We start from the raw sequence: 14,281 nt of genomic DNA on the forward strand, positions 1-14,281 counted from the left end.
TTGTGCTCCGTGACCTTAGAGCAGCTGACCCAGGCCAGCACTGTACAGGTAAGCTCAGCTAGGCAGTGATAGCTTTCTCCCAAGTGTGGTCCTGTGCAGTCTCTCCTGAGGCAGGCTCTTTGGACATGCCAGAGCTCTGTCCTTGTTTGAATTCTGTCATCTGAATAGACCCTAGACTGACCTCTTCAAAAGTTTGCCTTCAGTCAGCTACCCCTTTCCGCTTCTTCTGACTTGTTCGGAAGTAGGTTACATGCTCACTCAGCCCTGTTGCTTAGCATTTGTCTTCCTTACGGGCAGTCATTAATAAAGTCGTACTTGACTGTCAAGATTTTGTGAGGAGCCCAGGCTTTCTGTTTGGTTGGTTTGGGACCCAGGAGGGGAGGAGGAAAAAGTAAAGGACGCATGATTCTGTTTACAGATGACGACGTTCGGGGCTTTCCTGCATAAAGGGGCGTTCTGCAGGAACTACTTCAACTTGCTGGACATGCTGGTTGTTGGAGTGTCTCTGGTGTCATTTGGGATTCAGTAAGTATTCATGGGTCAGTAGAAAGAATTATACACAGGGAACTTGAACCTAATTCGTTCAAGCTGGGCGCCGTCTGATGATTACAGGCAGGATGGCTTAACTTGCCCCACGCCGGAAAGTGCTGGGGCCGTGCTTTCCTATTTCTGTCTTGGTTTGTTTTTCTTGTATCTACTGCTAGGTTGAGTTTATTATTCTCTTTGAAACTGGCTTTCAACAGCAGATGAAAGACATCTTGACTAGAGGAGAACAAACTGGATTGCTCTCAGGCCTGGTCCAAGACTCCGGGCATCCTCCCTCGGGGTGGCAGTTTTCTTTCACTGCAGGAAGAGCTTGGCCTTGGCGATCTCTCGGGACCCCTTCCACTTCCTGTGTTTGCAGGACACAGCTGCTGTGACCTTTGGGGGCAGTTAAGAGTGTCTGGTGGGGTTGAGTGCTGCCATTTTACCCTGTGCAGTACCTAGGACAGTCAGCCATGGTTACATCTTCTGTGACCTCGCTTCACTCTCCTGCTGGCCTGTGAGCATCTCTGCTCTGGAGCTGCCTGGTAGTTCCCCAGTGTGAGCGCACATGTACACCAGAAGCCCCTTAGCCGAAGGCACCTGGAGAGGACTGTGAGTGGGCCACAGTGAAGGCAGTGAACTAGACCCCTCTGCGGGAAGAAGGACAGTTTGAGCATCAATGGCTGGGCTGTCTCTGGCGTGGGCGTGGGGGCAGAGGACAGTGGCTGCAAGGAACAGCCTGCCAGTTTTATGGGTAGCAGCAGGAGGGGGGTGCGGGCCAGAACAGCCTGAGAATTAGCATGGGGCCTTTGGTCTGTTGCAGGCTGTTTGGGTTAATCAGGAACTAGATGCCCTCTGCCTGAGGGAGTTGACCATGGGGCCAGATAAGGGAAGTAATGGGTCTTCCTGACAAACAGAAAGCCGCTTCTGAGGAATGCTAAATTTAGGTTTTTGTTCACTGAGTAGCAGTCCTGCTTAGCCGGTCAGAGTCCGGGTGAGCCCCGGCTGTCCGTGAGAACACTATCATCAGTACTGTCATTTGAGGGGCCTGCTTTGGACCCGACAAGGACCCGGGATTCCTGCCTAGAATTGCCTTCCCTGTCTCTTCCAGCTGCTGCCTGGGGAAGGAAATGCTGGATTGGTTTCTCAGTAGAACCTTCAATCTAGTCTCTCCACATTTCTCACCAACCCCCAAACTGCCCCTGCTCTTTCCAGCTTTCCCTCTTGCACACTTCCTCCCAAGCTTTCTTGCACACTTTCTCCGAAGCCAGGGTTGCAATCACACCCAACGGATTAACCCAAGCAGCCTGCAACAGCTCAAAGCCCTCGAGATAACTCCTAGGCTGTTCTGGCCCACACCTGTTCCCATGAAACTGACGAGGCTTTCCTGCCACCTGATGCCACCTGCCCGACAGGCCTTCCCAGCTGCCCCTAAGGCCGCGCCCCACTTTCCTTCCGTGGAGGAGCCCACTGCCTCTCCCCACACCCGAGTGTGTGCTGCTGAGGGAGGTGTTACCCATCCCTCCTACCAGATCGGACCCTCTCCGAGACCAGAAAAGCCCTAGCACAGGCCCCCAAACTTAAACACTGACATCTACATGTCAGGAAACTAGTGTTCACATCAGCAGAATGAGGTAAGTCTGTAAATGCCTCTATAAAGGCAAGCTACATGCCTGAGGTAGAGCCTCTGCCAGGGCCCCCGAGTTCCCTCAGGGGGCACGAGGCAGAAAGGAGCAGGTCCTGCTGAAGTCCTGAAGAGAGACTACGGTTATGTAGTGTCCTTCAAGAGATGGTCACATGAAGTAGCTGATCTCAAGGCTCCAGTCTGGCCGTAACTCACGTCGCTTGCTTTCTTACCATTACTGTCCTCCCCCAGATCCAGCGCCATCTCCGTGGTGAAGATTCTCAGGGTCTTGAGGGTCTTGAGGCCCCTCAGAGCAATCAACAGAGCAAAAGGGCTTAAGGTATTGACCCCTCTCCTGTGAGGGGGCTGGCTTGGGTTGGGGCTGGCCGCAGTTGCTAACTGTCCTGGTCTAGAGATGAGCTGAGGCTCCAAGTGGGACCTTTCCACCAAAGAAGCTGCTTCCGCCTAGCACTGTCATTCCAAAAATGAAAGATGGCTCAGCAGTGTTGGGGCCTGAGTTCGAATCCCAGACCTATTTAAAAAGCCCCGCAGGTCCCTCACACTCTTGTAACCCCAGTGCTATGTGTGCAGTGGCTGAGACACAAGGGGCTTCCTGGTGGCTGTCCTTGCTCTGAGTTCCGTGAGAGACCCCCATCTCGAGAATATAAAGTAGAGGCTGATCGAGCAGGACACACAGTGTTCTTTTCTACTTGTCTCACATGAACAGGCATGTACGTGGGGGCCTGTATCCACATAACATGTATAACACATAACACACATACACAGCAACATTACCTTTGCTTTGTTAATTGGGGATGTTGGTCATTATAATTACAATAACGATTCGTTACTTCTTTATCAACAGTATTTCTTTGTGTTTAAGTTGTAAATCATTCTCATATGGATTATACAGCAGGCCAAAGGGTTGTCGTCTCTATAAGAGCTTTCTAGGATAGGGGTCTTGTTGAACCTATGTGCAGGTGGTGTTTCTCTCAATTAAACCAAACTCTTTAGAGGAAGCCCAAGAAAAGACACTGAAAAAGTGTTTTTGGACTGGGGCTGGAGAGATGGCCCAGTGGTTAAGAGGACTGTTTGTTCTTCCAACAACCACATGGTGGCTCACAACTATCTGTAAGGAGATCTGGCGCCCTCTTTTGGCCTGAAGACATACATGCAGACAGATACTGTATACATAATAAATAAATAAATCTTTTTTTAAAAAAAGTGTTCTTGGACCAGGGAACGGCTCAATGGGTTAAGGCACTTAGCCTGATGACCCAGTTGAATCTCTGAGATCCATGTGCAAGGAGAGAACCAGCTCCTGCATGTTGTCCTCTGGCTTACACACACACACACACACACACACACACACACACACACACATGCACGCACGCACGCACACGCACACACACGCATGCACACACACACAATAAATAAATGTAATAAAGATGTAATAAAAATAAAAGTGCACGTCATAATGAACACAGTACTTACGCACTAGGTAACCAGGAAAGCAAAGCATGGGGTTAGAACAGTTAGAAATTCATATCAAAATGTACCGAAGCATAGAAGCCCTGGCCTGGTGTTAACTTATCCCATGACTAAAACCAAGAAGTGGGGCATCAGCCTCCCATCCTCTCTCTCTTCTCCCCCAGCATGTTGTCCAGTGTGTCTTTGTGGCCATCCGAACCATCGGCAACATCATGATCGTCACCACGCTGCTCCAGTTCATGTTTGCATGCATTGGGGTCCAGTTGTTCAAGGTAGGGGTACCCTCTCGCCCAGGGCTGGAGCTGGTTTCCATCAGAAGAGCCCATGTTTGACCCTCCATCTGCTTTGTGTCCAGGGGAAGTTCTATCGATGCACAGACGAAGCCAAAAGTAACCCTGAAGAATGCAGGTGGGTACCCCGAGAGCCAGCTCACGGATGGACTCGTGTTAGCATTTCAGAGGCTTTCGTCAGGGAATAAGACGCCTGCCCACTCAGCTCATGCCTGGAAAGATAGTGACTTGACGTTTGTTGTTTATGTTTTCAAGCCCAGGTGAAACTCAAGTAAAGTGAGACCATGATTCATTATTGTTTAGCCAGCATCTCGAAGGTTTAACACATTTTCATCATCCCCAAGGATGAGTGGCTGGCTCCAGCTGTTTAGTATAGTTCATATAAACTGGGAGGAGGAGTCCCGAAAGAACAGTGACCAGGGCCACCAGTATCTCCCCTGCTATCCAAGTGGACTTTGAAGGGTATTCTCCCAAGCCAGGCTTACAGCTCAGTTCCTAGTGTTCAGGAGTGGGCTACCCTCTTCTAGGAAACTTGGCAGACTTCTGTGCTCCTTGTTCCTAGTGCCCACATTTTGGACATATTTCTGTTCAGAACAGCCAGCAGCAGAGAAACAGCAAGAAACACTCACATCTTATAATCCAAGATGTTCAGTTAATATGGAATGTTCTCAGTCCATGCATGCATTGCCCAGAGCTTAAAGCTACAGAGAATCTGTGTCCCTGACCTTTTAGAGTTACATTTGGCTGGGGTCTAGCTGCCTGCCCTGTATGCATTGGCTTGGGTTTTCTTAAACAAATGATGTGGCCATGGGGCATCGGATACAATCCGCCTATGACTACATGTGGCTCCAGGGATGCTCTTGGCCTGGGCTGAGGAACGCAGAGCACCTCCTCCAGGCTGTTTAGTGCAGCCACAGAGTGGTGTCGTGGTGGGCCCTTCCTCTAGCTGCCCGTTGCTGTGAAATATCAGTGAGAGGCTTTATCTCATGGGTTCCTTCCACAAGTACATTTCTGTAAGAAATGGTGTGTGACAGCAATTACAGAAGTCTTTTGGAAAGAAAATTGAGAATATCAGTGGTCTGAAAAGGAAGAGATTTGTTGAAATTAGAATGTGGATAAGCATATACCTTTGCTTGCTTCTCAGAGTCTGTGGAATTCTGTGGCCAAAATATTGATTTTTTCACATGTATTTGTAGCCCCTCTTACATGAGGAATTTTTACTGTCCTTTATTAAGTGGCGCAGTGTTATTCATTAAGTGACGCTGTTTACCCTTTGAGAAAAGCCAAAAGCCACGAGGTACAACAAAACCCACTGTAAGAGTTTGTTAAGGGAAGGGAACAGAAGGGATGTACTTAGGCCTATGGCAAAATCATGCAGGAAGAGGAAGAGGGATATGTGGAACCCGCTTTTATAGATTTCCCCCTTCTCCCACACATGCGCATATGGGCTTACATGGCTACACCACGCATGTGCATAGATTACATGTTACACTGCACAAAACTACGTGATCACTCAGTGCACGGATTACGTAGGACATAAGGCGCTGGGATGACTATGCATTTTGCCAGCCAGTGTGCGGTCATGGTCATGGGAGAGTGGCTAGGAATTCTAACATTTACTGTTTGGGCATGTCTAACTGCTAACAGGTGCACACTGGATCTCTAGACACTCCTGCCCTGGAGAGTGCACTTTGCACTCTGGCTCCTGCTGGTTGCCAGGGCTCCCGGGTCATGACTGGAGACTTCCTTGAGGTATAGAGCAGATCAAATGTGGAGGAGAAAGGGAGAGACTCCATCTGGGCTGTGGTGTGTGTGTGTGTGTGTGTGTGTGTGTGTGTGTGTGTGTGTGTGTAAGTGTGTGTAACCTGGCTGAGGCTACATATGATGTTCTGAACCAATATGTCCTATGTGAAGCCAAGATGACTCTAACTCCTTTCTCCTCTAGGGGGCTTTTCATTCTTTATAAGGATGGGGATGTCGACAGTCCTGTGGTCCGTGAGAGGATCTGGCAGAACAGTGATTTCAATTTTGATAATGTCCTTTCAGCCATGATGGCACTCTTCACAGTCTCAACTTTTGAGGGCTGGCCTGCGTGAGTATAAAGGATATCCAGTCTCCCCAGGAGGTACCTACTTGCTCCTTGGGGACTCTGGGCTGTCGTCCTTCCAGGAGAGGGGTTCTACTTTTAATCTTCACAGCTTGCAAGCTTGCCTGTGACTAACTTTGGGCATGATTTCTTGCCCACCGTGGCTCCTCCATCTGAACAGGCAGGTGTTAAACATCTGAGTCTTACTTCTGGCTTCAGATGTGAAAGGCCGGGGCAGCATCTCTCTGTGTGGTTAAGGAGGACCTAAGAGGCATTTGCTGTATAGACTGCTGTTGGTAGATGCCCTTCTGGTGTTCTTAAAGAGAATTTGACAGCATCCAAACTGTCATTCATTCACTCATTATGGTACATAATGAGCACTGATGTGTGCCAGGCAGGGACAGATGCTACCATGCTGTTCCTTTCATGAAGGTGCTCAAACACTCATTCATAAGTTATGCCTTTGATATCAACTCCATGCAACATGCTGTCTTAGGCGGCGTGGAGGAAATCACATGACCATGGCACCGGTCCTCCTTCAGATCCTAGAGCTAATAGAAATGTCACACAATCATACCTAGTATGGAATGGGGTCTGGCTGAATGGCTGGGATCTGGGGTGAGTTAGAGCACCAGAACATAAAGAAGGACGAAAATAAAAGGCAAAGGGGCGTCTGTAGCACCCTGTTGGCTTCCTTCAGATGGGTCATGCCCAGAGGAGCTTCAGGAGGCAAGTGCCCAAACTGGCTCCTGCTGGTTGCCAGGGCTCTCGGGTAGCTGTGAAGGACATTTTCAGAAGCTTCTGTGGACAGCTGAGTAACGTTCGCCTCCTAGGAAGCTGATCTAGGAGAAAAGGTGTGGAGGAAGAGCGAGACCCTGTGGTGATGTAAGGTTTGGGACACCGTGCCTCAGTGAGCCACTGGGGCAGCTGACGGGATGTGATTCAGCCTGGGGCTTGAAGCTACAAGGACCTGAGCCCGGCTCTGGACTCTGCCCCTGAGGACTGTGACCGTGGCACTTAGATGCCTTTCTGACCATCGACAAGAAGGGGAGGGCAGTGACACCTGCCCTTCTAGGGAGAAGGAAATAAAAAAGAGAGGGCGTGTGAGCTTTTGCACATGGGGTGAGGTCAGGAAGGACTGACTGTGTTAGAGGGGGTTAGTTGAAACTGGGTGGTTTATGGTAATGTCCTTCTTCGCAAGAGTTCTATCTGACACGAGAGTGTCTTTTTTTTTTTCTTTTTTTTTTTTTTTTTGGTTTTTCGAGACAGGGTTTCTCTGTGTAGCTTTGCGCCTTTCCTGGAACTCACTTGGTAGCCCAGGTTGACCTCGAACTCACAGAGATCCGCCTGGCTCTGCCTCCCAAGTGCTGGGATTAAAGGCGTGCGCCACCACCGCCCGGCTGTGTCTTTTAACTTTAGAAATCTTGTTTGGGTACTGGGTGTCTGTCAGTGTACGCACAGTTTTCAGCTCCTTCAATATGTCAGTGTGATGCTCCTTATCTCTTATCTGTTACTAGAAGGTGGCATTGTTGACTGTTTGTGAAATCCTTTTGATTTTTTCAGTTCTCCAGATATTCTCTGGATGATTATCTGGGTAATCCCTCATTATAAATTAGCTATCTGGGCCTAAGGCTGAAGATGCCTCAGTGACCAGGCTGTGTTCAGAGACCTTGATGTCCACCCGTCCCATGACTGTGCAGAGGAATTCTGGGAGCATCTGGTGGGGCAGTGGGCTGGGCGGGCTGCTTGAACTGTGGGGTTGGCAGGTTCCCACCCAGTTTTCCTATTTTCCAGGTTGCTGTATAAAGCCATTGACTCGAACGGAGAGAATGTTGGTCCCGTCTACAACTACCGTGTGGAGATCTCCATCTTCTTCATCATCTACATCATCATTGTTGCCTTCTTCATGATGAACATCTTTGTGGGCTTCGTCATCGTCACCTTCCAGGAACAAGGAGAAAAAGAGTATAAGAACTGTGAGCTCGACAAAAATCAGGTTAAAGTCACACACTCTTTGTGCTTCTGTCCCTCAAGCAAGAGCAGAGCACCTCCTCGTCAGTGGCTTTCTCCTCACAGAGGAGAGGGTTCACCCCAGCTCAGGCCCTGTTCAGAGCACACCATCAGCCTTATCTCATTTAAAGGTTGTTTATGAAGGCATGAAGGAGTTTACCCCTTAGACATTCTTTTGAACCTTTAGCATATGAGTTCGAAAGTCTGTTCTGAGGGTTTTCCTCTGCCTTCTGCCAGACACATCTCTGCTTTTATGGCAATAAGGTGAGCAAGAATGATCTGGCAGTGAGGGTATTCTGAAGTACTCCTGCCCAGGTGGCAACTGTGACCACATGTGAGGGCATGCTGACTTGGTTTGTGGAAGAACTTTCCTATGTCAGAGTGTCCTTGTAGACTCTACCTGTGATAATCTGGAGGAAATCTGGCTTATTTCTTTGCCTACCCATGGAAGACAAGAGTGAAGACCGGGGCTAGGTAAACCATGCAGAGTTGGTGTTACATGTGTGTGGGAACCTAAAGTCCCAAATAGGCTCGAATCTGGTGTCCCTAGAGTCAGAGTGACACTGAGTTCCAAACACAGAGAACTTGTCTGAAGCCTGCTGTGTCTGGAGTGAAGGCAGAGAGGAGGGGAAGGGAGGGAAGGAGAGAGAAGGGTGGAGGAAGGTGTGGAGGGAGGGATGGAGGCAGGAGCAAGCCTGGAGGCCAACTGGAGGCCCCCTCTCAGCTTGCTCCGAAAAGGAACTGGTATCTGTCCCAGAGTAAGTAGAAGGACAGTGGTCTGTTTAGAGCCAAACTTAGTTCAGGCTCACCATCATTACTAACCATTCTCTGGAGATGCTGAGGAGAGCATGTAAGCCCCCACTCCCGTAAGACTGGCCAGGCATCTTCTATGAATCTGCCTGAGTGTCCAGAGAGCTTCCAGCCTCAGGAAGTAAACTCAGCCTCTATGCTTCTTGAAGATTCCATGCCTGTCCTCAGCTGGCCTCCTCTTCTGGAGGACAACACAGGCAGACCTGGCATCACCACCTACTGGCAGAGAAAGGCCCTGGCAAGGCTTGGTTCAAGCCCCCCACCCCCACCCCCACCCCCACCCCATCCCCTGCCTCAGAGACACTGCACGAGTCTCAGCAGAAGCTGTGTGGGCTCTGCCTTCAAGTCTGGGCCAGCACAGTGGCCGTTCTACTTGCTTCTTGACGTTACCCCCAGGAACTCTTGAGGGATGAGGGATAAGAGACTCAGAGAGTTAAGAAGCAGAGAGAAAACACAGGATCGACTTGGGTGGACCTGGAACCTTATTCAAACGGGCCCAGAACTTTATTCCAAAGGTCTATTTGTAACAATGCCAAGGGGTGGAGCAAAAGACCTCCCCCTCGCTAGTTATAGTCACCTGGTACCCAGGCCCATGGTCCAATCAACCTCTTATGCAGTCCTGCTGGGTACAGCCACTAGGAAACCTAGTGGGTTCCAACACACAAGGCAAATTCTAGGTCCTTCCAGAGACTCAACTGTTCACGGTCATTTCCTTGAGGGCCAAAGTGAGCTCCTCCAGGCAGATGACCACTCTGTGCTCCTTCCCTGGAAGCTCTCAACCCCCTGTTTGCCCTTTTCTATCGCTGCAGCGCCAGTGTGTTGAATATGCCTTGAAAGCTCGCCCCTTAAGGAGGTACATCCCCAAGAACCCCTACCAGTACAAGTTCTGGTACGTGGTGAACTCCTCGCCTTTTGAATACATGATGTTCGTCCTCATCATGCTCAACACACTCTGCCTGGCCATGCAGGTAAATATGGAGATCACTGTGGTGACTAAGTGTAGGTGTGCCACACAGCCTTCTCCCCCGGATCCTGAGGGTGACATGCTCCATCTCCAAGAGAGGAGGTTTGACTTTCTGACAAACCTGGATTATAGTGTGGTCGCAGTTTCATTCTGCCTGACTGTTGTCATGGTAGACACATAAGGTCACTTATGTTTGGATCTCTCTGGGTGATAGAGCTGTGGGGGGTGCTTCCACGGAGCCTGGGTGTGGTATTCAGTCTGGATCCTGGGACCCAAGAGTGGCTGAGTACCAAAGCCTGATGCCACACAGGCCTCGGCTTCTGTCCTTACCAGCTGGTGGTCTTGAGACTCTGACCCCAAGCCATACTTCCTTTATGAGTAATGTGGGAAATCTTCTACACCTATCTCAAGCCAAAGGATTCTGCCGAATTATTCAAGTCTGGCTCTTTGAAATTATTTTTAGATTCTTTTTATTTATTTTTATGTGTGTGAGTGTTCTGCTGCTGTGTGTGTATGTGCACATGTGTGTGCCTGGTGCCCACCGAAGTCAGAAGAGGGGTTTTAAGCCCCTAGTACTGGAGTTACAGATGATTGTGAGCTATCATGTGGGTGCTGGGAACCGAACCCGGTCCTCTGTAAGAGCAAGTGCTGTTAACCTTTGAGCCATCTCTCTAGGCTTCACGTCTGACACTGCGGTCCAGACCTGTCACAGTGGCCCTCAATGTTACATTTCTGTCTTCAAGGGGCTCCCGGTGCGGTAGTGCAAGATTGGATAGTTTTCTGAAATATCGACCTGAATTCCAATGACTTCTTGCTGACCCTGACCAAGTCAGTTTGCCGAGCAGTGTTGACAGCAACCCTCCGAGCAGGGTCACTGTCGGATAGCTATGGCACTGGGTCAGGAAGCAAGACCCAAGCTCTGCAACCAGAGTCTGCCCGGGCTTGAAGGACGTAAGCCAGTCAAACCCCCAGTTCTTTGTGTTAGACAGGACTATAGTCAAACACACATTTCCAGACACGTTCTTAAAGCTAAAAATGAAAAGGTCTGTGTGCTGATCTAGGGGAAGGTGTAAAGCCTAGGTAATACCACCTGTAATAAGACATAAACCTAAATAGTATAAGATTTATCACTAATCAAATTCTACCTTTACCTGTAGACATTTAGGTGGTATCTGCAATGTGTTAGTCAAGGACCTGAGTGAGCATCATTCCCAACAGAGAGAGGGTGACTCCCCCTTACCTTGAACTGAAAGAATGGGCATGTTATTTCCTCCATCGTCCAGTCATTCTCATCCTGTTATGGACACCCCACCCCACCCCCACCCCCCCACCCCACCCCCGCCGTGTTTTGTGGAAATTCACCATATGACCTTGCAGTACTGGGTTGAGTTGCTGGGAGAGGATGCTGTACTGGAGGGTGGGAAATGCCCCCAGGGTGCAGATGGCAGGGGACCTCCCATTATAAGGATGTGAGATCATGAAAATTTGACGGTAATACGTCTGCCTTTATCCGCAGCACTACGAGCAGTCCAAGATGTTCAATGATGCCATGGACATTCTGAACATGGTCTTCACGGGGGTGTTCACTGTTGAGATGGTTTTGAAAGTCATCGCGTTTAAGCCCAAGGTAAGTTGCTGGATCTCCTTTGCCAAGGCTGCTGTTGAGTGGCCCCAGAGAGGGACCCTGCTTCCATTAGCCTTGTGTTGCTGAGCTATGCCGAACTGTTCTGGTAGCTAAGTAGGTTACCACCTGAGAACATTAAAATCTGATTAGGACGTCTGTATACATATGGGAAAATAAACGGGTGAAACCAAAACCTTATGAAAACAATTCTGAGAAAAAGAGAGGAGAGAATTGGGAATTTGTAGGCTGGTTATCACTGTAAACCCTGGTTTTCTGTTTTTGAATAGCATGTCCTGCTGCCTCAGGAAAATGTAGCTCATTATCTGAGCACTGGGGGAGCGTCTGATAATCATCAGAAAGAGTTTGACCCTGATTTCACTCTGAGATCTCTAGCACGAAGACAGCTTCTATTTGTGGCTGGTCTGTAGCTTCCTTTTTACCTTTTATGGAAAGTTCTGGGACCTTCTTACTGCTACACCATCTTTTGTTTGTTGGATTTAGGAAAGCTTCACTTGTTTGTAAGGAAGTGAGGCATGAACTATGTTACACTATGTTGAAGGAGTGATTTGCATTGTACCTTTGTTGAGAAGGAGTCAGTCCAGCCCCACAAAGCCCAAAGGCTGTGGTGTTGTGACAAGCCATGTCACTCGGCATCAAGGAGCACAACCGTGAGACATCTGAATCCGATCTGCAGTCCATCACAACTTACTTCACTGCCCCACACCACCCTTTCCTCCTCTGTGCTATGAGGAGACTCACAGTCCAGTTGTTGAGGGCTGTTGTGGAGAGTGCATGTTTAACCTTCAGTGTTTTAAGGGTGCCTGGCATGGAGCACCATGCTGGAGACTGGTACTGGCACCATTACACCATCACCTCTATCTTCAAGCAGCAGTGTTCCTTCACTCTAAAGCGCTAGACTGAGGAGCTGAGATGAGCTGACTTGGCCTGGGAGGGGTGAGGGGGTTGGGGGGGTCTCCTTCCTAGCATAGACCCTAACTCTCAGAAGAGAGAATGACAGAGCCTGGTGCCTAGGTGTTTGCACTCTGTATGGAGTAGCCAACAAATAGGGTACAGCTTCAGAAATGGTTGGTTTCATGTACTCTACAGTTATATAGAATTTGAATTCCAGCCTGTTCCTTTCTTTAATTTGAAGTAATTCTTAGGGCAATCTTTAATCGGATCTTTGTGGACCAAAAAGAAAGGACATTTGTAAGTGATTAATTGGGGTGATTGCCGTGGGGTCAAATTTGGCACCTTACGCATGGCCAGATGTTACATACTGTGACTTGTCCATACCTACCTACATATACATCCCCTCCTTTTCCAAATTCATCAGAACTTCCTGGGGACCTTGGTTTGCTTCTCTTTTGCCTATACTTCTTTGAACAATATCTGTCCGAACTGATGGGGAAGGTTGCAGAGTCAGAACGTGGAACAGTCCCATGGATCATTTCCCAGCAACTCTGTGCCATGTCTTCCTGTGCCTGGTGATTAAGCTCTGCAGCTTTTCAAAACAAGTGCAGGCGAAGAACACACGCACCCCATAGCATGTGAGCATGTGAGAGTGTGTGTTTATGTGTGTGCATACATGTGTGCCTATGTGTGTGAGTATATGGGAATGTGCATCTGTGCACATACCCTCTAAGGCCAGCACACCAATGGCTTGTAGCACATTGCTTGGCCCAGTGAGTTTCCAAGCCTGGGAGGAGCGTCCAGTGTCATGTGATAGGTAACACGGTCCCACAAGAGAAGCTCGTTTGCAGTCAGTGCGAATAGATCAGAGCATTTAAATGGTGATTTCTACCAACAAGTGCACTGCTTTGTAGATTGGCTCAGCGAGGTGTTTCTGTGGCCCCAGATGACCTCAGATTACAATCCAGAGAACCTGTACAATACCAGCAGCATCCTTGCTCTGGAAGAGCAGTGTTGCTGGGATGACTCATATCACTGGGTGCCAGACAATGAAAGGAGAATGGATTCATACAAGACACCGCTCTCTTTCCTGATGTCTCTCCTGGCCTTTGAACCCCACTCTTCTTCTCATTGGTGAGCGCTAGCCAAACCATGTGAGAGTGTTCTCTCACAGAGTAGCTGGGGAGGGTCCCTCTGTCCTAGTTGGTCAGGTCAACAGGCTACCTCGCTAACCTTATGCACTCCAGGACCCAGCCCTTGAAATGATACCACCACATTTAGGGTAGGCTTTTCCACTTCAGTTAACCCAGTTAAGACAATTGCTCATAAGCTAGCCAACAGACCAAGCTAATCCAGATAGCTCCTCATTGAGCTGCTCTTCTCGGGTGAGTCTAGGTTATGTTCAATTGACAATTAAAACTAGCAGTCTACAGAGCGAGTTCCAGGACAGCAGGGCTATTCAGGGAAACCCTGTCTCAAGAAAAACAAAACAAAGCAAAAACAAACAACCAAAAACTAACCAACTAGCACAATAACTTAAATGTCAGAGTCAGAAATATTTCTGAATAATAAAAGCTATTACATGTGGCTGGCTGACATGTTCTTTTCAGGCATGTAGAAGCTGAAGAAGGGAAGGAAGTGAGCCAGGGAGGAAGGGAGGGAAGGAGAGAAGCAAGGAAGGAGGGAGGGAGGGAGGGAGGAGGGGAGGGAGGGAGGGAGGAGGAGAGGGAGAGAGGGAGGGAGGGAGGGAGGAGGAGAGGGAGAGAGGGAGGGAGGGAGGAAGGGAGGGAGGGAGAGAAGGAAGGAAGGAGGGAGGGAGAGAGGGAGGGAGGGAGGAAGGGAGGGAGGAAAAAGATTTGGTTGCTGGCTTCCCTTGAGAGACCCTGGCTTCAGAGCTCAGTTACAGAAGAGTATGCTGCTCCTTCAGCTGGGAGGGCAGGTGGGA

General features: G+C 49.1%; 1 protein-coding gene across 15 annotated transcripts in view; it reads left to right on the top strand.

The window, feature by feature from the left end:
• The window catches only part of Cacna1d (calcium voltage-gated channel subunit alpha1 D), a 304,291-nt gene that overhangs the window by 238,098 nt on the left and 51,912 nt on the right, over positions 1-14,281 (top strand). For all 15 annotated transcript variants that reach the window (XM_028860844.2, XM_028860851.1, XM_037208760.1 and 12 more), the window contains 8 exons: positions 419-525; positions 2,402-2,489; positions 3,805-3,912; positions 3,996-4,048; positions 5,876-6,022; positions 7,811-8,012; positions 9,646-9,804; positions 11,317-11,427. In XM_028860844.2, coding sequence (XP_028716677.1) covers positions 419-525; positions 2,402-2,489; positions 3,805-3,912; positions 3,996-4,048; positions 5,876-6,022; positions 7,811-8,012; positions 9,646-9,804; positions 11,317-11,427 — 975 coding nt within the window. The remainder of the gene's footprint in view (positions 1-418; positions 526-2,401; positions 2,490-3,804; positions 3,913-3,995; positions 4,049-5,875; positions 6,023-7,810; positions 8,013-9,645; positions 9,805-11,316; positions 11,428-14,281) is intronic.

Source organism: Peromyscus leucopus, chromosome 9 (genome assembly GCF_004664715.2).
Source record: "Peromyscus leucopus breed LL Stock chromosome 9, UCI_PerLeu_2.1, whole genome shotgun sequence".
Classification (NCBI taxonomy): Eukaryota; Metazoa; Chordata; class Mammalia; order Rodentia; family Cricetidae; genus Peromyscus; species Peromyscus leucopus.